General features: G+C 41.0%; 1 protein-coding gene across 1 annotated transcript in view; it reads right to left on the bottom strand.

Moving 5' to 3' along the window:
• Window positions 1-7,786: 7,786 nt before the first annotated feature.
• The window catches only part of LOC133662164 (tumor necrosis factor ligand superfamily member 10-like), an 80,471-nt gene continuing 64,432 nt past the window's right edge, over window positions 7,787-23,825 (bottom strand). Inside the window, exons 3-7 of the mRNA XM_062065899.1 lie at window positions 10,042-10,078; window positions 9,840-9,947; window positions 9,007-9,155; window positions 8,814-8,924; window positions 7,787-8,747 (exon numbers count right to left, since the gene is read on the bottom strand). Coding sequence (XP_061921883.1) covers window positions 8,562-8,747; window positions 8,814-8,924; window positions 9,007-9,155; window positions 9,840-9,947; window positions 10,042-10,078 — 591 coding nt within the window. The 3' untranslated portion in view covers window positions 7,787-8,561. The remainder of the gene's footprint in view (window positions 8,748-8,813; window positions 8,925-9,006; window positions 9,156-9,839; window positions 9,948-10,041; window positions 10,079-23,825) is intronic.

A 23,825-nucleotide genomic window follows, 5' to 3' on the forward strand; every position in this document is an offset into this window, starting at 1 on the left:
TTGTTTGAGCGAAGATAGATGTATTGTACTTAATGTGTCTGAATGTTTGCTATTATCCATATTAACTGGCAGTTATTATTATTATTTCGTCCTCAACCTCTGCACTTTGCACATTCAGTGTTTTTCTGACACAGCGTTCAGTTTGTGCCTAAAAAGGCAACCAATTAGAGAATTGGACAAATGTACGCTCTGATTGGCTGTTTGGTCTCCAATTGGATCACTTTCTACATTGCGGACAAATGGACACAAATAAATATTTATGAAACAAAAAAAACATTTGAACCTTTGTGTGTAATGTTTTTTAAACATTATGGAGTTATTTTTGCTAATTTGTCTGCAATGTAACAAGTGATTTCATTGTGGACCAAACAGCCAATCAGAGCGTACATCTGTCCAATGGCTGCTTCCTCTAGACTGGACTCTCACTTAGACTTAGACTTAGACAAACTTTATTGATCCACAAGGGAAATTGTTCCTCACAGTAGCTCAGTTACAAAGGATGGAAAGGGTAAGGATGGAAGGAATAATGCAGGTATGATCCCCTGCTGGCCCCACTATGGACTGGACTCTCACACTATTAACTAGATCCACTCGACGTCCATTGCACTGGTCGCCCAGGGGCGGCTCCCCACATCTGCGGTCCCCTCCAAGGTTTCTCATTGTAGCCCATTGGGTTGAGTTTTTTCTTGCCCTGATGTGGGATCTGAGCCGAGGATGTCGTTGTGGCTTGTGCAGCCCTTTGAGACACTCGTGATTTAGAGCTATATAAATAAACTTTGATTGATTGATTTGAGTATAAAGTAGACTAAAACATGTACCATAGTAGCAATATAAAATATAACATGTATGTAATATTTACACATTATATATAAAGTATATAATATATACTGATATATTTTTATATAATATATACAATATATAACAAATTCCAATTACCATGTACAATATTACAGTATATGTAACAGCTGCAGCAAAGTAATTGTTCCCACTCGGCATTCATTACTTCTTCCAGGAAGGGCGAGGGGGTCCCCACATGTGGCCCCTCCCCAAGGTTAAGAAGAAACATTTTCCCCAGCCCGGACTTCTGGAGTTTTTCCTTGCCCAGATGTGGGTTTAGGTTAGGAGATGTCATGGTGGTTTGTGAAGCTCTCTGAGGCACTTGTGTTTAAGGGCTATACAAATAAATTGTGAGGGATTGATTGTGAATTGTGAGTTCTCTGAATGGTTGCCTTTTTGGAACAAATGTAATGTTGAAAGTGGTAAGCCTGCCCAGGAAGCAGAAATTATTGCATGTCAATATTGATAATAGTAATCATGCAGACACGATAATGAAGCACAAACTACGTTTATATTCGCTCAGACAATTTTATTTTGAACTGTCGCCAGTTGAATAGCCTTGGCGCCGAGTAAACACGCAATCCCCTGACTATTTGCAGATTTTTCCCCCTGTTTTAGATTATAAGTCATTGTTTTTCTCATGAAAAATGACGTAGAAGGTTGTGTGATGGCGCAAACTGTTTGAATCTGTGTCGACTCATTCATTTTCCAGCAGGAAGATGCTTTGACAAGACGTTTTGCAAGTACAATACTGTATAAATGTGTTTAATGGCTATGAGAGGCGAATTGTAGGCTTTATAGGTATTAAACATGTTAATGGGTGCTTCCATTAATAATGTTTTTTTGTCCATCGATTTTATTGATTAACCCTGTAAATAGCTGGGATCTACCTTACACAAGCATGTAAAGCAGACCTGGGCGAATTAAGGCCGGGGTTGAGTTTTTCAATCTGGTCCACCAAACATTCCCAAATTATATGTTTAGATCTTTAAGATGGAAACTGTAGCTGCCATTATGATGTGCAGTGATGTTTTCAAATGACCTTAAGTCTTGAACTATACAAAGTATTTCAATGGTTGGAATCTGCGCTTTTGCATGACATACTATTTATTATGGTAATCTAATTAGTTACTATGGTAATCTAAGTCACAGCAACTCAAACGAGGCACCAAGCAGTGTGGGTGGGGAGCGTTTCCACAGAGTGTTTCCAGACGAGCCTGAAACGCGGGTGTCAGGGACAGACGCGGAAGGAGATTTTTCCAACAAAGTTCTAAAGCTTAGTGACGTATCAGATGTATCAGATTGTAGGTGTTTTTTTTTTTTACCCTTCGCGTTCATATTTCGCTGTTTGTTGCATTTTTGTTGTGTTTTGCTTGATTGTAAAATATGTCGATCGAGAGGGGGTGTGACGTTCATGTTGTCAATATTCAATGTTTTATCGTTCATAGTTAATATTGTAAATCCCACATTCTTTATTTTCATGTACAATCTGGGTGTCTCAGTCAGTAAAAAAATGTAAAATTCCATTCCGTTTCTTTAAGGCGGTCTATCATAACGTTTTTAGCATTCAATCAGACATTATTGTGAGGTTTTGTATTGGTGTTCTTAAAAATAGCTATATATTTTTTTCTCTATATTTGGCCCCCCAAGGCAAAATAATTGCCTAGGCCTGATGTAAAGTATACTGTCTATACATGCATATACAGTACACACGTGCACGGCACTATGTTATTTCCTCTTAAAGCGAAAACAGGAAGTTGCAAACAAACTTTAGTTTGATCTTGATTTTTGAGCTGAAAGGAGCCCCTCAAGCAAACTCATGCTACACACACACTTACTACCAGAAGCCGGCTAGACAGCGTGGCTAAATGAGAGCGTTTATGTCTTCACGCTGGATGATGACGGAGCGTGTGCACGAACGTACGCGCACCCTGGCCGAGGTTCGCCAGGGTCGAGGCCGTTCTGCTGGTCGGACCGTGGTTTGTGTCTGCAAATATCCTGCTTCTCCTCCCCAAACCTGCCCTGTGCTTTCCTATAATTTGCTGGACAAACTGTTTGGCTGCGGTTTGCTCGGGTCCAAATGCGCAGCATATGGTTCTCCTTGGAGCTGTAAAGTGTTTGCATGTGTTTACCTCTTGCACATTTTGACCTGCAGCTCAGACATGACAGCACTTTTTTGGCAAAGCTTCTACCCCAAAAAGCCCTTCTTCATATGCAAGATTTTATAGGCGTACTCCGAGTAGACTGATTTCCATTAAGGCCAAACGATCCTCAGGTCTTGGATTTTTACAACATAAAGTAATGGTTTCTTCTGTGGCCTGTGCACCACCTGTCTATACAATATCAGATATGTGGTTGTAGTGTAAGGACCGTAAAGTGGCTTTTACAGTTCGTGCAGTATGGCGTAAAAGAAAACAATTAAATGTGTTAAAAATGTAATAAAAATGGTAACGTTAATAACTGTCAAAAAAAAAGATACTGTTGTGAAAATCTGACAGAAATATTTAATTCATAAATAAATACTGAATGTAAATTAAGCAAAAACCTATCAGTAATGATCAATTAATGAAGTACCAGTAAATTGCTTAACATTGTTATACAAACCCCGTTTCCATATGAGTTGGGAAATTGTGTTAGATGTAAATATAAACGGAATACAATGATTTGCAAATCATTTTCAACCCATATTCAGTTGAATATGCTACAAAGACAACATATTTGATGTTCACACTGATAAACATTTTTTTTTTTTTGCAAATAATCATTAACTTTAGAATTTGATGCCAGCAACACGTGACAAGGAAGTTGGGAAAGGTGGAAATAAATACTGATAAAGTTGAGGAATGCTCATCAAACACTTATTTGGAACATCCCACAGGTGAACAGGTGGGTGCCATGATTGGGTATAAAAGTAGATTCCATGAAATGCTCAGTCATTCACAAACAAGGATGGGGCGAGGGTCACCACTTTGTCAACAAATGCGTGAGCAAATTGTTGAACAGTTTAGGAAAAACCTTTCTCAACCAGCTATTGCAAGGAATTTAGGGATTTCACCATCTACGGTCCGTAATATCATCAAAGGGTTCAGAGAATCTGGAGAAATCACTGCACGTAAGCAGCTAAGCCCGTGACCTTCGATCCCTCAGGCTGTACTGCATCAACAAGCGACATCAGTGTGTAAAGGATATCACCACATGGAGGAACACTTCAGAAACCCACTGTCGGTAACTACAGTTGGTCGCGACATCTGTAAGTGCAAGTTAAAACTCTCCTATGCAAGGCGAAAACCGTTGATCAACAACACCCAGAAACGCTGTCGGCTTCGCTGGGCCTGAGCTCATCTAAGATGGACTGATACAAAGTGGAAAAGTGTTCTGTGGTCTGACAAGTCCACATTTCAATTGTTTTTGGGAACTGTGGACGTCGTTAGCTCCGAACCAAAGAGGAAAAGAACCATCCGGATTGTTATAGGTGCAAAGTTGAAAAGCCAGCATCTGTGATGGTATGGGGGTGTATTAGTGCCCAAGGCATGGGTAACTTACACATTTGTGAAGGCGCCATTAATGCTGAAAGGTACATACAGGTTTTGGAGCAACATATGTTGCCATCCAAGCAACGTTACCATGGACGCCCCTGCTTATTTCAGCTAGACAATGCCAAGCCACGTGTTACATCAACGTGGCTTCATAGTAAAAGAGTGCGGGTACTAGACTGGCCTGCCTGTAGTCCAGACCTGTCTCCCATTGAAAATGTGTGGCGCATTATGAAGCCTAAAATACCACAACGGAGACCCCCGGACTGTTGAACAACTTAAGCTGTACATCAAGCAAGAATGGGAAAGAATTCCACCTGAGAAACTTAAAAAATGTGTCTCCTCAGTTCCCAAACGTTTACTGAGTGTTGTTAAAAGGAAAGGCCATGTAACATAGTGGTGAACATGCCATTTCCCAACTACTTTGGCACGTGTTGCAGCCATGAAATTCTAAGTTAATTATTATTTGCAAAAAAAAAAAAAAAAGTTTATGAGTTTGAACATCAAATATCTAGTCTTTGTAGTGCATTTAATTGAATATGGGTTGAAAAGGATTTGCAAATCATTGTATTCCGTTTATATTTACATCTAACACAATTTTCCAACTCATATGGAAACGGGGTTTGTAATTGGCATATGTGCTTCAGCTGTTAGGATTATTAATGTATTGCTTGTTGTCTAATTAAATGTTGCTGATTGTTCATGCATGGCAGTTGAAGCTCAAATAAACAAACAAAAAAAAATTGTCGTTTTGTTTTGGAGTCAGACTAGTTCGATTGCATCATGCTTTCTGTTTTGTTTTCTCTCATTTCCCGTGTTGTCAAGATGACGTAACCTTCAATAGTTATCCAGTTCCTTGATGTCTTTGACAAAAACATTTGGATTTTTCGGGTTCTTTATAAAGTGAAAGTTAAAGTGCCAATGATTTTCACACACACACTAGGTGCGGTGAAATTATCCTCTGCATTTGACCCATCCCCACAGGGGAGCAGTGAGCAGCAGCGGTGACCGCGCCCAGGAATCATTTGGTGATTTAACCCCCAATTCCAACCCTTGATGCTGAGTGCCAAGCAGTGAGCTAATGGGTCCCATTTTTATAGTCTTTGGTAAACTCGGCCGGGGTTTGAACTCAAGACCTACCGATCTCAGGGCGGACACTCTAACCACAAGGCCACTGAGCAGGATTATTTCACTTGATGTCGATTTTGCAGGTTGTAGTCTAGGTGCCTTGAATTTTCCCTGCTTGCTTAAGTCAGGCTCTTTCTTGGTTTGTCACACGCTCCTTTATTTAGACCAGGGGTGTCAAAGGTACGGCCCGAGGGCCGGATTAGGCCCGAGAACAGGTTTTGTCCGGCCCGCAAGGATTAGTTTGCTGAGTATAAAAATTAGCCGAAATTTTTGAATGAAAGCAACTGCTGTTCTAAGTGTGTCCACTGGATGTCGCAAAAGCAATTTTTTATAGATGATGCTGTATGTGTAAAAAACATGAAAATAAACCACACAATGTTAGTGCACCAGTCGAGGAAAATTAGTAAACTACATAAATAGCATCCTGTAATTTGATTTTTATATATATTTTTTTGTCTTGATAGATTAAAAATGAACACCAATGACTTGACTGATGAACATTATCACATGATTTATTCAGAAAGTATAAATAACTACAAATAAAGATAGAATACTATTAACCGCAACATGTAAGTGTAAAAAAAACCCAACAACATTATGATTTGTCCATTTTCAGAATGTGCTTGTTCTATTTTTAAAGAAAGAAAACAATCTGAAGTTGTCTTTATTTTTAAGTTATCGTGCCGTGATTTTACCAGTCTGGCCCACTTGGGAGTAGATTTTTCTCCATGTGGCCCCCCATCTAAAATGAGTTTGACACCCCTGGTTTAGACAGTTGTTCCTTTTAGCTTGCCTCTCTGTTTCATTAGATATATTTTGTGTTTTTACTTGGGGCACTTTATGATTATAACCGGTGCAGTGTTGTCATCATCTTGTTAAAACCTGCATGTAGTGAGGACCTCCGTCCAGTTAATGCATGTGCTCTGTTCTAAATCATCCACTCTACACTTCATTTGCTATACTATCTGGTCCTTGTCATCATTTTGCTTCTTAAAAAGCATCCACTTTTTCTGCTGCTCAACACCTTGTATGAAAGAAAACTGCTGCAATCTCATCATTCAGTTCTTTGAAATTACTTTGAATATTTTCTTTTGCCATTGTTTTGTGCTTTGATGTTTACTTAATTGTGCTTCTGCATGCCGTTCAACATACAGTTGTGGTCAAAAGTTTACATACACTTGTAAAGAACATAATGTCATGGCTGTCTTGAGTTTCCAATAATTTTTACAACTGTTATTTTTTTGTGATAGAGTGATTGGAGCACATACTTGTTTGACCACAGAACTTTTCCTCCAGAAGGTTTTATCTTTGACCATGTGATGTCAGATGAAACAAAAATTGAGCTGTTTGGCCACAATACCCAGCAATATGTTAGGAGGAGAAAAGGTGAGGCCTTTAATCCCAGGAACACCATACCTACCGTCAAGCATGGTGGTGATAGTATTATGATGTGGGCCTATTTTGCTGCCAATGGAACTGGTGCTTTACAGAGAGTAAATGGGACAATGTAAAAGGAGAATTACCTCTAAATTCTTCAGGACAACCTAAAATCATCAGTCTGGAGGTTGGGTCTTGGGCGCAGTTGGGTGTTTCAACAGGACAATGACCTCAGACACACGTCAAAAGTGGTAAAGGAATGGCTAAATCAGGCTAGAATTAAGGTTTTAGAATGGCCTTCCCAAAGTCCTGACTTAAACGTGTGGACAATGCTGAAGAAACAAGTCTGTGTCAGAAAACCAACAAATTTAGCTAAACTGCACCAATTTTGTCAAGAGGAGTGGTCAAAAATTCAACCAGAAGCTTGCCGGAAGCTTGTGGATGGCTACCAAAAGCACCTTATTGCAGTGAACCTTGCCAAGGAACATGTAACCAAATATTAACATTGCTGTATGTATACTTTTGACCCAGCAGATTTGGTCACATTTTCAGTAGACCCATAATAAATTCATAAAAGAACCAAACTTCATGAATGTTTTTTGTGACCAACAACTATGTGCTCCAATCACTCTATCACAAAAAAATAAGAGTTGTAGAAATTATTGGAAACTCTAGACAGCCATGACATTATGTTCTTTACAAGTGTATGTAAACTTTTGACCTTTTGACCCCCCCTTTGCTTTCAAGTGGACAATCTTTTTTCTGCCCATTTAACTTAACTTTCCAGTTTAGCCGTTTTAACAGTTTTGTTGTTAGCGATTATTGCAGTTCATAGGAAAGGACAGATCGTTTTAGTACAAACAAACAAAAACAAATAATTGGACATCCTGCCTTTAAAAGCTCCACATTGTTTATATTTAAGACATTTCTTTCTTTATTGGAAAGTCTCCAAACTTTGTATGTTCAAATGGAACTTTTTAGCATTGTGTATCAAAAGTAAACGTAAAGTCAGTTTGAGGCCAACTTTTAAAATGTTGTGCAAATGTTCCCATGTCAAAGCCTTGGACGCAAGTGTCGGCTTCGCAGGTTCCACAGGAAAGACCGGATTGTTTGTTTAAATGTGAAAGTGAAGAAGTCAAAATAGAAAAAAGTGGCTAAACAGCTTCGGCCTCTATCTTTTCCCGCCTTTTTATCCTTCGCTTGTCTGGCTCAGTCTGCTCTCCCGACCATCGTCCTGCTCCACGCTGCCCTCACTTCAAAGTTGACTACCTGTGTTGGTGTGGTCTTCAGCAGGTGGCCTTTGTCCATCCCAAGGCAAAAATACAATTATAAAGTCTCCACCTTTCATCCTTCGTCACATATTTGTATGAACACAATCCTCATGGCACTTATTTGCTCCGCATTCCTTCAACGTTGCCTTTTTATTGTCTGTACATTCTTCGGTCTGGAGTCCAAATCTTAGGATTCCCTTGCAAAACAATAGCAGATTCATAATGATAAAAAAAACGAAGGAATCCCGGCGGATAAAAATGTAGAACAGCAGCACGGTCCTCGTTCTGCCCCTTAGTAGTTTGCGTTGGCTCAAAGGAGAAACCTCGGAATTGTCCTTTTCCTTGTCTTCTCGTGGAGTCTCTCTGCATACCCTTCCAGACAGACCAACTAAACCTCCAGGCTTTATCGACACGCTCACAGGTCCAGTCGGAAGGCGCCGAAGTAGCTGGACGAATCGTCGGCGTTCAACATCGTCGGCGACGATACAGAGACGAACACTTCGTCGCCCGCTCTCAGCTCAAATAGTCCCCCTTGGTAGACGGAGTGAAGAGCGTACTCGGCGTCGGGCGCCCAACACTTGGTGCCCACCCCTTTCAGAAGCTGGTGGACAAAAACAGATGGCGTCATTAAAACGGTCCAACCAGCGTGAGACTAGTGCTTGTGTACCTGAATAGGGCTCGGGTACGACGTCTTTTTGTAGACACATTGCACCAGCTGGTGGCTGACGCTGCGCTGGTCCGCATCCCCGGCAGCGGGGGACGGGTAACGGAAGTAGACCTGAAAAACAAGCGTGGCCCACGTGTTACTCCTGTGCTTTTAACGACAGGAAGTTTTAACGCCAAAGGACAGGACCGCTCACCTGCGAGTAGAGGTAGTAGCGCCCGTCCTGGGGCACTCGGAGCCTCCCGTTGGTTAAGGTCATGTTGTGCAGGTGAGCGCCCAAGCTTTGATTGGCCCATGAGCGCACCACGTGGCGGCAAGACTGGTGGAGACCGGGCTTAGGGTAGTCTGTTCAAGGACAAAAGTAGCAAGTCCAGTTTAGCACGATGGCTTTGTCACGTCGGGGTCGCATGTTTATGCGTGGTCGTTCTCCCAGGATGCAGACGGACAACTCCGGACGAAGCGTGCAGGTAAGAAATTATGTATTTATCATAAAATCATACCACATACACAATACAGGGAACAAACAAAAAAGATGGGTGCCGATCGCACGGGGAGCTAAGGCAAAAACTTAGAACAGGAATCATGAGCTAGAAAACAGGAATAAACCAACGTAACTGTTGCTTACAGCAAATAAGGAAGCCAGACCGAGTGTGGCGCACAACGTGAATAAGTAGCTCTCTGATTAGCGCCCAGCAGCAGGTGAGCGTGCCGAACACTAATCAGAGGCAGGTGAGACTAAACAGCACCCATGGAAACAAAAACAGAACTGAGGTAGTCAAACAGAACAAAACTAAACAAAACACGATCTGGGCCACGGATCATGACAGGCTTGGTTCGGTCTTTAGACACTCGTCAGCGTTGAGGAAGGGGCGGAGCTTGGAAAAATCATTGCGAGTTACAAAAAAGAGCGGCACTGATCGGAGAAGGTCTCAAGTGAGTAAGAAACCAATATTTGCTAATTGTAACAATGTGATGATCATCAATCATCAACTTCCCACCAACCCCCCCAAAGTGTCCCCTGCCACTCACCTTGCGAGCTGGTGTCTCGGAGTGTCAAGTGAGCCGATGGCCTTTGGACCACTGAGCTCATGAACTTTGACCCCGAGTTGTTGAAAGTGCGAGGCATGGTCCTGGCCACTGAGGTTATAAAACGGAGGACAAAAGGTTAGAAAAAATAATGAGTGTCCACCATAATGGGTGTGCATAAATGTGTGTGTGTGTGCATGCTCACCCATGAAGGTTTGCTTAGATATGATGTTCTCAGTCACCTGAAAAATAGAAGTGCAAACTTTGAGTTTTAACCTGGAAAGGTTTTTCCTGATTTTCTAGATTATTTTCAGTTTTATTTTTGGAATCGTTCTGTTAACTTTTAGTAACAGTTATCATTAATTACTTGCGAGATTATTCATTAAATGACACGTCTTTTTTACACACATGAATGTAGTCGCGGGTGAACAAGCATACCATTGGTGACTTTGAAGCGTGTCGTTCTATGACTCAGCTATGTTGCTCCATGATTGGTTATGCCAGGGGTCGGCAACCCAAAATGTTGAAAGAGCCATATTGGACCAAAAATACAAAAATAAATCAGTCTGGAGCCGCAAAAATTTTAAAGCCTTATATGAGTGTTGTAATGAAGGCAACACTTAATGTAAGTGTCTATATTAGCTATATTAGCCTACTATCAAAATGACTATGTGCCGCAGGCTGACACAAATCTTTGTTGACAGAAAGGCTAAAATGTAATATTTATTCTACAAATTTTACAACATTGGACAGCATTAGTAAAACGCAGGCTTCTCAGGGGGTGAGATAACTCCTGTAAATGACTGTCTTAGAATGGCCAAAGTTATAAATGTGTTTGTCCAAGTTAAAGGAAGCGGCAGGCTGTCTTCTTCTAATGGATTTATTACAATCTTTACAAGCTGGGTTACGTTTGCTGTGGTCTGGAACAACATGGCACACCAACAACTATCAGAAATGCAGGCAATATTACATACAGATAATATGTCATGCAAAATGCAGATACAAATTAAATACACAGAGGACTAGCGACCCCACAAGGGACAAGCGGTAGAAAATGGATGGATGGATGGAGGACATAAGTAAAGGAAATTAAATGAGCTCAAGTATACCTACAAATGAGGTACATACAGCTAGCCTAAATAGCATGTTAGCATCGATTAGCTTGCAATCATGCACTGACCAAAAATGCTAGATAAGCACTCAACATAAGTCAATAACATCAACAAAGCTCACCCTTGTGCATTCACACAGCATAAAAAGTTTGGTGGACAAAATGAGACAAAGAAGGAGTGGCATAAGACTTGTACATGTAAACAAACTACGGTGAGTTCAAGGACTGCCAAAATTAGTAGGACAAAACGACGCTCGCCAAATACTCTCATCAGAGAATCGTGTTTAATATAAACAGTGGGATTTCTAACAATTAGGAAGGTTTGTGTCATGTTGTCCTCCTACAGAAACCATATTAAAACAAAAATATATTTCTATTTTGATACATTTTTGAAAGAGCTCCAGGGAGCCACTAGGGCGGCACCAGGTCATGCAATCACGCCGTGCCTTGGCCCAAAGTAGGCCAAGTGTATCGAATAAAGTTCAGAATGCTCACCTCAGCTCAACATGCTGGAATTCAGGTGTGAAGTGTGCCAAGGCACAGTGCAACTAAACTAGGCAAAGTATGACTGAGTGCCAAGTTGAAAATGGTAATGCACCTTTGTAGTTAAGATGCCAGCACAGGGAAACAGAATGTAAGACAGGGCCATAATATATTGGCCCATTACGAATCCATCCATCATTATTAGCCTTCAGTCAGCAAGCTCTTTGAAGATTTTAATTTCTTTCTTTGTTGCCATCATCTGTTTCTGCTCATCAAATGCTCCATCATGATTAACAACCAAGTCCCGCCAGGGGTTCACCTTATTTGCCTGTCTGGTTTATCTTTCCTGAGACTCCGGCTCGTGTTTGTACTCCCTACTTCCGGCCGACTGTAAATCAGCCGTTGTTACGTCACACCAGTCGTGTCCGTTCACCTTCTGTGTTTTATCTTCTAGTCCTAAGCTCCCCTTGTTATCAACCGTCCTGAGTAATCTGCCGAAAGGCCACAAAATAGGGAACATGATGGATCAGAAGTAAGCTAATAGTCTTGCAGCGATGACCAAGGTGTTGTTCTTGGCAGCCGGCCTGCTTCTCCTGCACCTCAAACTGCAAATTGGACCCGATGGTTGTGGTTTGTGGCGTGTGTGTATCGAATATACTCTGAGGGGAATCGCCCTACAAGAAAACCCAGATTGTGGCCATGCGAGCCCCGACACTCTGGGTGGGTAGAGTGGCCTCCCAGGGGGTGCGTCTAACATGGCCACGACAACCATTTTCGAGCCACTGAACTGTTTGTTTTTCCTGAGATGCCTATAGCGCCCCGTGTTGTGAATTGAAAGGGTCAAATGAACTGCTGTCAAGGGAATTTGTGGTAAATTTTGTTGCTGCTACATAAATACAGAAGCCCAAACTAGCTAACAACACTTGAATGTCCAACCCAGAATCCAAATGGCACCATCTGTCCACTTGTTATATCCATAGATACCACTTAATACGTCACGTCCCTTTTAGCCGCATGACTATGGTGAGCTCAAGCTAGTGGGGACTGGTGTTGTCCCAATACCAATATTTTGGTACCGGTACTAAAATGATTTCCATACTTTTCTAAATAAAGGGGACCACAACAAATTGCATTATTGGCTTTATTTCAACAAAAAATCTTAGGGTACTTTAAAAATATGTTTCTTATTGCAAGTTTGTCCTTAAATAAAATAGTGAACATACATGAAAACTTGTCTTTTATTAGTAAGTAAACAAACAAAGGCTCTTAATTTAGCTGCTGACATATGCAGTAACATATTGTGTCATTTTCCATTCTATTATTTTATCAACAATATTAAGGACAAGTGGTAGAAAATGAATTATTAATCTACTTGTTCATTAAGTGTTAATATCTGCTTATTTTCTCTTTTAACATGTTCTATCTACACTTCTGTTAAATGTAATCATTTATTCTTCTGTTGTTTGTATACTTTACATTAGTATTGGATGATACCACAAATTTGGGTGTCAATCCAATACCAAGTTGTTACAGGATCATACATTGGTCATATTCAAAGTCCTCATGTGTCCAGGGACATATTTCCTTAGTATTTTAACATAATATACATTTTTTTTAAATGAAAGAAGATGTTGTGATGCCAAAAAATATCGACGTAATCATAGTAGTATCGACTAGATACACTCCTGTACTTGGTATCATTACAGTGGATGTCAGGTGTAGATCCACCAATGGCGTTTGTTTACATTTTGACCCCGGTGAGCTACGGTGTGTAGTGTAGCATGTTTAGCTATTTGTTATAGCTGCAGGGATGATACTCGTAAGAAACATACTTTATTTGTCGCCATGGAGGCGAGGATTATTATTATTATTAATTATTATTATTATTATTAAATTTAAGCTTTTCAGCACAATCCCATTCAAGATCAGAAACATTACAGGGAGACAGAACAGGATCGCTGACAGGTCTGCCAACTTCCGGCGCCCCTTACAAACAAGGTGAGAAAAAAATGTATTCAGTCTAAGCCTGGGCCCCTGGAGAGGGGGTCCAGACTGAAGCCAAGGGAAAAAAACTCATAGCCTTAGCCCACATAGCACACATAAAACTCATTTGTATAATCTAGCCTTTAAATAGACCCCCCCTTTTTTAGACCAGTTGATCTGCCGTTTCTTTTCTTCTCTCCTCTTCTCCCCTGTCCCTTGCGAGGGGGAGTTGCATAGGTCCGGTGGCCATGGATGAAGTGCTGGCTGTCCAGAGCCGGGACCCCGGGTGGACCACTAGCCTGTGCATCGGTTGGGGACATCTCTGCGCTGCTGACCCGTCTCCGCTCGGGATGGTTTCCTGTTGGCCCCGCTGTGGACTGGACTCCCGCTGATGTGTTGGATCCACTGTGGACTGGACTTTCACAATGTTATGTCAGACCCACTCGACATCCGTTGCTTTCGGTCTCCCCTAGAGGGGGGGGGTTACCCACATATGCGGTCCTCTCCAAGGTTTCTCATAGTCATTCACCGACGTCCCACTGGGGTGAGTTTTTCCTTGCCCGTATGTGGGCTCTGTACCGAGGATGTCGTTGTGGCTTGTACAGCCCTTTGAGACACTTGTGATTTAGGGCTATATAAATAAACATTGATTGATTGATTGACATTAATATGTGTGTAAGAGGTAAACATCAAACATCAAAGAATACAAAGGACATTAAAGACATTAAAATAGCAGAGCTGATGCAACCAGCCACTTCTACATACAGCTACAAAAGTAAAACAACAGCAAAAAAACAACCTTATACATTGTGGTGGCCTCTGCGGTGTTCCACGCCATTGTATGCTAGGGTGGGGGGAGCATGGCCAGAGGCAGGAGCAGACCCAACAAAGCAACCAAGAGAGCCGACTCCACCCTCGGCTGCCCACCAACTCTCGCCCAGTGTCCAGTCTGCATGGTTGAGCGAGGATGCGTCTAAGGATACCGAGGTGTCGGATACCTGCTCATTCAGCCAAGACACTGCGAAGCTTGTCCGTCCCGGCGCTCAGCGCCAGTTCCGCAGCCCTGTCTCTTCAGCTGCATTGCCTCCAGTCTCTCCAAACGGACTCTAGTGTGTCGAGACCCAGCAGCTGGTCTCCATGGCCAAAAGGCTCCCGGGAGTCAGATGCAGAAGTTCACAAAAAGCACCGCAGAAGTCACGAAAGTGCCGCCCCTCGTCACACAGTCCCAAAGGGTCCCGAACCAAAAGTAAAAAAAGACACACATGAAAACAAGGAACACAAAAGGAACGTCAGGAACACAAAAGGATGATACAAAAGCACAGAGCTCCTTCCACCAGCAGCCACTACAGCGGCACCACCTTGGAATTTTTTTTTTTTAAATGGAGCCACAAACAGCTCATTAGCATTAAAGCTACAGACACATAACAGTGTGTCGCCAGTAAGCCTACTAAATGTACTCATAGACTGTCTAAATTCCAGCATCAAGGCTGGATTTTAGACGACACTCTTCTAATACACTATTGTGGGACTGTCTGAGTCTTTTTTTTTCAATTGGTAAAAATGGCAATAATGCGGGTCTTTTAATTAACAGTCCCGTTTTAGGCATACGGGTGCAGGCGCCCCCTGCTGGCCGACAAAGACAGGCCTCTCCCCGTGTTGTCGCCTCCTCCATCTTTCTACCGTCCTGCTAGGCCAAGCGTGTCGGTCTCAACCTCGCGTTCCTCGGGTCCTGAGAGCAGAAAATTGCCCCTCGCGACCTCGAAGAAAAGGAAGAAAATTGGCAGCAGATTCGCCGCGGCGGCACAAAGCCGCACTTGACTGAACGATGAAATGAAGTTCCATCCTCTTGCGGGCTGTCAGGCTCTTAATACTCTAAAGACCACATTGGATATTAGTGGATGGCGAGGAGATTGGTCCTCCACTGCTGCTTGCATGCTCGGTCTGCCATGATCCAGCATGAACAGCAGGAACTAGCATAACAATTTTCACTGCTCATAAACTTGCCAAATGATGCAAATGATTCCAAACTATCACAGAGACATATCTGCGTTTGACAGCCTACTTAGTCTGCTGCCAAATATGCTCACTTCTTGGCCGACTTGACCTCTCTGACTTTCTATTTTATCTTCATTTCTGGATTCTGTCTTTCTTGGCATTTTATTTATAGGTGAAGAATCGGAGGAATGAGATTTATGCACACCGGAACTGCGTAATGTGGTCCAGTACTCCACGATATACACCGTCATTTATCAATTAGTTTTTTATTGTGCTTGTAGAACTGCTGGGCAGCACGGTGGAACAGGGGTTAGTGCATGTGCCTCACAATACGAAGGTCCTAAGTTCAATCCCGGGCTCGGGATCTTTCTGTGTGGAGTTTGCATGTTCTCCCCTTGACTGTGTGGGTTCCCTCCGGGTACTCCGGCTTCCTCCCACCTCCAAAGACATGCACCTGGGGATAGGTTGATTGGCAACACTAAATGGTCCCTAGTGTGTGAATGTGAGTGTGAATGTTGTCTATCTATCTGTGTTGGCCCTGCGATGTGATGGCTACTTGTCCAGGGTCTACCCCGCCTACTGCCCGAATGCAGCTGAGATAGGCTCCAGCACCCCCGGCGACCCTGAAAGGGACAAGCAGTAGAAAATGTATGGATGGATGTAGAACTGCCCTGCAAAGGAGGCATCGTTACACATCTTGAAATAAAGATTTGCCAATTATTCATCAATCAGCTGCAGACATGGGAGCTGTCAGCTTGATCATGTTGTTTTTCTTGGGTGAATAGGCTAACCTAGCAAGATGCTGTTGTTAAAATGTGAATTGGCTATGTTACCCAATTCATACTCTATTAGTGTTGTCCCGATACCAAAATGTATTTCGATACTTTTCTAAATAAAGGGGACTACAAAATGTTTTTTTATTTATTTTATTTTATATATATATATATATATATATATATATATATATATATATATATATATATATATATATATATATATATATATATATATATATATATATATATATATATATATATATATATATATATATACATACATTGTTATTATTTTAACAAAAAATCTTAGGGTACATTAAACATATGTTTTTTATCGCAATTTTGTCCTTAAATAAAACAGTGAACATACAAGACAACTTGTCTATTATTAGTAAATAAACAAACAAAGGCTCCTAATTTAGCTGCTGACATATGCAGTAACATATTGTGTCATTTATCATTCTATTATTTTGTCAAAATTATTAAGGACAAGTGGTAGAAAATGAATTATTAATCTACTTGTTCATTTACTGTTAATATCTGCTTAATTTCTCTTTTAACATGTTTTATCTACACTTCTGTTAAAATGAAATAATCACTTATTTTTCTGTTGTTTGATACTTTACATTAGTTTTGGATGATACCACAAATGTGGGTATCAATCCGATACCAAGTCGTTACAGGATCATACATTGGTCATATTCAAAGTCCTCATGTGTCCAGAGACATATTTCCTGAGTTTATTAACATAATATACATTTTTTAAAAACGAAATACAATTTTTTGATGCTAAAAAATATCGATGTAATCATAGTAGTATCGACTAGATACGCCCCTGTACTTGGTATCACTACAGTGGATATTATGTGTAGATCCACCAATGGCGTTTGTTTACATTTTGACGCCGGTGAGCTACGGTGTGTAGTGAAGCATGTTTAGCTATTCCTCGTCCTGCAGGGATGATACTTGTAAGAAACGTACTTTATTTGTCACCATGGAGGCGAGGATTAGTGATTTAGAAGTAGCTACAACACTGCCGACTGGGGATGGACTTTAGCTGCTAGATAACTAGCCATGTCTTAAAGCACCTCTTCTGAGGGCGTTTCAGTGTTATAACTTCACCTTTATCGATAGTTTTTAAGCCAAAATGGGTCCGTTCTTCCTTTTGTGTCTACACACTGTGTCTGCTTGTAAAAACTCTGTGATTGTGCGCTGCGGAACATGCTCCTCTTCTCATAAACCAGCAATGACACGTCTTGACGACGTGGTGGAGTGGAACCGGTACTTTTTAAAGGCGGTATAGTACCGAATATGATTCATTAGTATCGCGGTACTATACTAATACCGGTATACCGTGCAACCCTATACTCTATTATGCAACTAAATCCTTTTGTACCAGTACCAGTATAATGGAAAAACAAGTTGCCTCTATATTGAAGCTACTATCATATATATTTGATTTATAACAAGGAAGACTTACAAAGTTTGCAAGTAAATAGACATGATCAAAATAGTATAAATCTCACTGAGATTTTGGAGCCATTTTGAGAGATAATGAGTGAGCCAGTCACGTGACCCGTGACGTAGCCTGGTGGCAACCACAGATCCCTTCGCCAACAACAACAATGGCAATCTACCGGACTTTCGGAAAAATGTTGATCCAGAACCTTGTATTTTTGGTCCTGAATATAAAGAGGATGATCTACAAGTTTTAGAGGCTCTGTGCTAAACAACTTTAGTGAAACACTAAGCATCATGTAGCAGCATTGCTAAGTGCTAAACAAGAAATAAACTACGCACATAATAAAACAATCACTTACTGTACAATGTCTGCGCTCACTGAGATGCTGACTGATAGGATGTTCTTATTTTCTGTTTAGATAAAGAATTAATCATAATCCGCACAAAGGGTTGAAAAGAAAAGTTGCAGCAGACGCTCGTCTTCGGTTTTGCCGAGTCTCTCTCTCCCTCCCTGGACACAATTTTCGATGTGGGGGGAAAACTTATTCGAATAGTTATTTCCTCAATTTTAACATTTTGAAACAAGAATATAAAAAAAGTATAATTATTCATGCTAAGATTAAGATTAGTCAATGACTAAAAATAAGTAAATAGCTCTTAAAACTAGGGAAGTTTCTAGAAATAAAATGTTGAATCTTGGCAAGTGGCAAATCATTTGCAGTGGAAATAAATGTAGCACAATAATAGGCATAGATCTCATTTTATTTATTTGGTATATCTGAAGTAACGTTTTTAGAATTGAGTGGAAAAAGCTCAACTGATGGCAAAAAAAAGTCTCCTTTTTACAACCTGTTGACCGTCTTTCATTTCTGTTGCGATTTTATGTCATCTTACTTACTAAATCAGTCACAGTAACAATCTTATTGTTATGTTATCACTGCACCTTAACCGTAGTCTGAACACAAAAGTGAAGCCCCACCCACCTCTGAACGACGCGCGCAGCAGGCGTTTGCTGCAGGCGTTTGCTGCAGGGACGTCGCCTCTTCTCACGGCGAAAAATAGTCCGTTTTTTGTCGGGAGAACAACTAACCATGGCTTTGAACCTGATATTTCCACAAGTTAGACTTTCTTTGTCCATTTCTGCTTTTTTTTTTTCACTTGGAATTTTGGAAGGATTTATGAGGTCAAATTCTTCCAAAAGACTGTTTTAAGAGGAGAGAAGATAGAGGAGGTTAGCTTAGATCTTTGGTGCTCGTTACCTGCAGGTATTTTTACGATGCATTCAGGGAGTCGTTTCGGGATAAATCCCAGGATATTTGCACAACGACGTATTCCCACCTCGAGGAAGTACATGCCTTTAGTGACTACTTGCAGGATACTTTTGTTTATTTGTGAGACAAATGTGTTTTGCAGAAGGGCTAATCTTTGATATAGTCTTAAAAAAAACTGGACACCAACAAGCATTGTCCAGATAAAAGAGTGTTCTGGTGCTTTGGCTCAGCACATCTTTTACACACATCTTCTGTCCTGTCAGGGGAGATGGACGCATTATGTGAAACCAATTTTTTTTATACATATATTGTATTTGAAATCTGCATAAGGCCTGAATTTAAACTCTAACCATGAAGGCATGGCAGATATATTTATAAAACAATCTTGCCTTCCTTCATACTTCCTCCAAACCAGCCGTTTGGAATTTGTCCAATTTGTGACATTTTTTTTATGTCCATATATGGTAGAAATGTACCTGTAGAGCTTTGCGCGAGTCCGACCTTGTAGTCAATAATTTTCTTATTTTTCTCTATCCTTTTGTTGTGGGGCAGACTGGCTCGTACATGCACATGCATCCAAATAATAAACGTTATATAGCCATTCATACTGTAACTACATGCTGGTGTTAATGTGTATGTTATGATGGTCATTTTTCCCATGGTCTGTGAACACATTGTGTCGGCGGAGAATGAACAAGTGTTGTGTTTCTGAGAATGAAGCATGGAGGCAGACGTGTGTGCGCAGAGGAAATACTTGTTGGAATTGGGCCCGTTGTTATCATTGAATTGGCAATAGAAGCTAAAAAGAAAGTCAGACTTTGTTTTCTCCTGAACGCTACAATACATTATATTGCTTTTTTTTGTTAGGTGTGGCGGCTAATATGAAGCCCGTACATTAAGGAGAAACCCTTGATATAGTTCATTCGGATGTATAGCGTAGCACTTTTATTTTGAAGCCGGAAAAAGTGTGTGATTGGTTTGAGAAAGTGTCTTGACATGTTTTAATGTCGGATCAACTGATGGCAAAAAAAAGTCTCCTTTTTACATCCTGTTGACCGTCTTTCATTTCTGTTGCGCTTTTATGTCATCTTACTTACTAAATCAGTCACAGTAACAATCTTAATGTTATGTTATCACTGCACCTTAACCGTAGTCTGAACACAGAAGTGAAGCCCCACCCACCTCTGAACGACGCGCGCAGCAGGCGTTTGCTGCAGGCGTTTGCTGCAGGGACGTCGCCTCTTCTCACGGCGAAAAATAGTCCGTTTTTTGTCGGGAGAACAACTAACCATGGCTTTGAACCTGATATTTCCACAAGTTAGACTTTCTTTGTCCATTTCTGCTGGCTTGTGGCTCGTCAGTAGCAAGTGAACTGCCCGAGTGTCAAAAAGGAAGTGTTTGCGTTAATCGGCCGTTAAAAAAATTTGTACTGTTATTGAAATTTATATTTAACAAGTTATTATTGCGTTAACTTTGACAGCCCTAGTATAAACTAAATAAGTTCCTAAACTTTTGGTGGAAAAAGGCCTAATATGACCCCTTTAAGTGCAGGCAGCCACAAGGTGAGAACGACAAAAGACTGCAAAACAGATGGATGGCTTGTCCGGGTAAATAAATATCCTTGTGGATGCATAATGTGATTTGTACATCTTGTTCCTTCAGTGAGGGGTGAACATGTGTCAATAGCTGGAACGCAGCTTGGCGGCGTGACCCCAAAGATGCAGAGAAGAGAGGCAGACAGTGAATAAAGTAATATTATTTAATGTAAACAAAAGGCGTGCTTACATGGAGAGGAGAAAAGAACAGAAAACTCACTCACAAAAGGAGCGGAGAAAAACAAAAGAAGGCAAGTGCACAAGTAAATGCACAAGACACAGAACACGTGTACACGAAGCATTGATCCAACGCTTTCTGGAAGACAGGGCTGGACTGAAATTGGAGACTGATTTGCAACCATATACAGGTATGTCCCGGTTGCCAATCAGGCAGCAGGAATAGAAGCCCGTGCACGGCACAAGGAAGTGAACACTACAAAATAAGGGCAGAAGACCGTCACTAAAATACCACACACAGAGAAAAAGCAAACAAGGATGTAACACACATGGGTCTCGAAAAAGCTCTAAAATGCAGGCGCTGACATGATAGCTGCCTCTTAGGGTGTATTTGTTGAATAATGTGGACCTACGAAGGCCATAAAACTGACAGGAAAACAATGGTTTTGACATGACACCTGCAAAGACTATTTTCTGTGCAATCCAAACAACCAGAAAGACATCAACTCCCATTGACTGTATTTGTGTGTGTAACTCCTGGATGGCTGCACACAAAGGGATGAAAATCTGTCAAAACATGCACCACGACCGACTGTGTGGTCTGCGCTATTATTTCTCTGACAAATTTAACACATGGGGATGCGGTTATAAAATCCCGCAAGCCGGATTAACTTCAAATTTCTCATGCGAGTCAACAAACAACAAAGTGTCTCGCCGACTTGCCGCAAAATTGGGCTAAGGCTGTGTACCACTGGTGCGGACTGACAACATCTGAGCAAAATGAAACAACTAACTGTCCATAAATCATTGACCATTTGTCTAACTTTGATCTGTATTACTAAATGTATTAGTTTTAGTTTTTCAACCACTGTGCCGCAGCACACTAGTGTGCCAAGAGATATTGTTTGGTGTGCCATGGGAAATTATGTAACTTCACCTAATTGGTCAAAAAAATATTTTTTTGCAAACCAATAATTATAATCCGCAAATAATGTGCAGTTGAAGAGTGTCTGTGCTGTCTAGAGATCAGCAGAGTAACCATGTAATACTCTTCCAAATCAGTAGGTGGCAGCAGGTAGCGAATTGCTTTGTAAGTTTACTTTGAGACCAGAGAATTAAAGATGCATGGATGGTTATGGTTTGAATTCATATCGAACAATTGCGTCAGGTATTTGATGAGAACAACTTTATATTGTCAATAAAGACCAGGGGTCCCCAAATTACGTCCGGATCCGGCCCGTCAGAGTCCAAAATCCGGCCTGCGGGAAGTCCCAAGTAAAAAAACCAAAACATATATATATATATATATATATATATATATATATATATATATATATATATATATATATATATATATATATATATATATATGTATTTTTTTTTTTTAAAAATTTATTATTATTTTTAAAAATCTGTCTTTTCTAATCCATTTTCTACCGCTTGTACTCTCGGTGTCTCATAGTCACTCAGGCAAATCATATTGTCTAAAAATGCATTTTCCCATCGATAACGTGACATCATCACGCTCGGAATATATATATATATATATATATATATATATATATATATATATATATATATATATATATATATATATATATATATATATATATATATATATATATATATTTTTACAGCCCGGCCCACGGCCAAATTTTTTCAACCCAATGCAGCCCCCGAGTCAAAAAGTTTGGGAACCCCCGATACAGACTATTGAATTTCGTTTAGTTTTCAACATGTTCTGATGGTGGTGTGCCCCTGGATTTTTTCAATTAAAAAAATGTGCCTTGGCTCAAAAAAGGTTGTAAAACACTGAATTAAAGCACTATTAGCACAACCCATGACCGTAAAATATAGCATTTCCAGTCTTGTGCTTGGTGGAGGTAACAGTGCTTAGTTTTGATGATTTTCATTGCGAGTTAGACAAAAACGACGTCCTCTAAAACATTTTTCTTCAGCATTGCGCGAGGAATGTGTGAAACGTCCTATTCGTAGCACGCCGCGTTTGTTTATTTAATAAATCAGCCTTTCAACTTTGCTTCTAGCATGACCCTGTGACCCTACACGCTGACCCTCCGCCCTCCAAAGTGTCAGACCAGCTGACAGTGTTTTGTCTCGTCTTCGCCTCCCTCGCCTACTCCACAAACTGTGCAGCTGCAAAAACAATAGCAAATAAACTTTAGCCGGACCCCAAGCAGACGACAGTCTAGCGCGCTCAGATGCGACACTCGATCCGCTGTCTTTGCGATGCACGTGTTTTGTGTTTGCAGCTCATCTCTGAGATTTAGTGTGCAGGCCAGCTTCCTCCCGGGGAACTCGTAAATACAAGCTGTGAAAACGAGGCGCAGCGATTGACGCCTGCTGATTCACTGTTTGCTTGATTTAGTGCGGACGACTTGAGCCCTCCACTGCGAGCATCCTTCTCCCTCTTACTGTTCTTTGAGCTGTAGCACACCCGGGCAGGTGTGCTACTGTATGCAAAGATGCATACAAACAGGAAGCCGATTGTCGCGGAATGAAGGGACATTCCAGCCCGCAGAGAATGATGGACAATTATGGAAACTGGAGAAGAATGCTAGAAAAAGCACCGAGGAGGAGGTGGACGAGTGAAGGAGCAACAAGCATGCACATGAAGGAACAGTTCCCCTGCAGATTAGTGGGAGCTGCAACCCAATACTTTAATATGCGGCTTGCTTAAGACAGGCCTGGGCTGGCTGTGTTTGAGGGTGTGTGGCCGCGTCCATGACTAATAGTGACTGGGACTGTCTTTCATAAAGGCAAGAATGTACACAAAAGTCTTTTTTTTTTTTTACTGGTTTTTGTTTTTAATCAGCTGAGGAAATTATTTATATTTAACGTCAACGAAGGCGAGAGTCCCCATATCTGCGGTCCCCTCCAAGGTTTGTCATTATTTCCCATTGGGTTGAGTTTTTTCTTGCCCTGATGTGAGATTAGAGCCGAGGATGTCGTTTTGGCTTGTGCAGCCCTTTGAGACACTTGTGATTAAGGGCTATATAAATGATAAATGGGTTATACTTGTATAGTGCTTATCTACCTTCAAGGTATTCAAAGCGCTTTGACAGTATTTCCACATTCACCCATTCACACACACATTCACACACTGATGGCGGGAGCTG

The sequence above is a fragment of the Entelurus aequoreus genome, linkage group LG12, assembly GCF_033978785.1.
Source record: "Entelurus aequoreus isolate RoL-2023_Sb linkage group LG12, RoL_Eaeq_v1.1, whole genome shotgun sequence".
NCBI lineage: Eukaryota > Metazoa > Chordata > Actinopteri > Syngnathiformes > Syngnathidae > Entelurus > Entelurus aequoreus.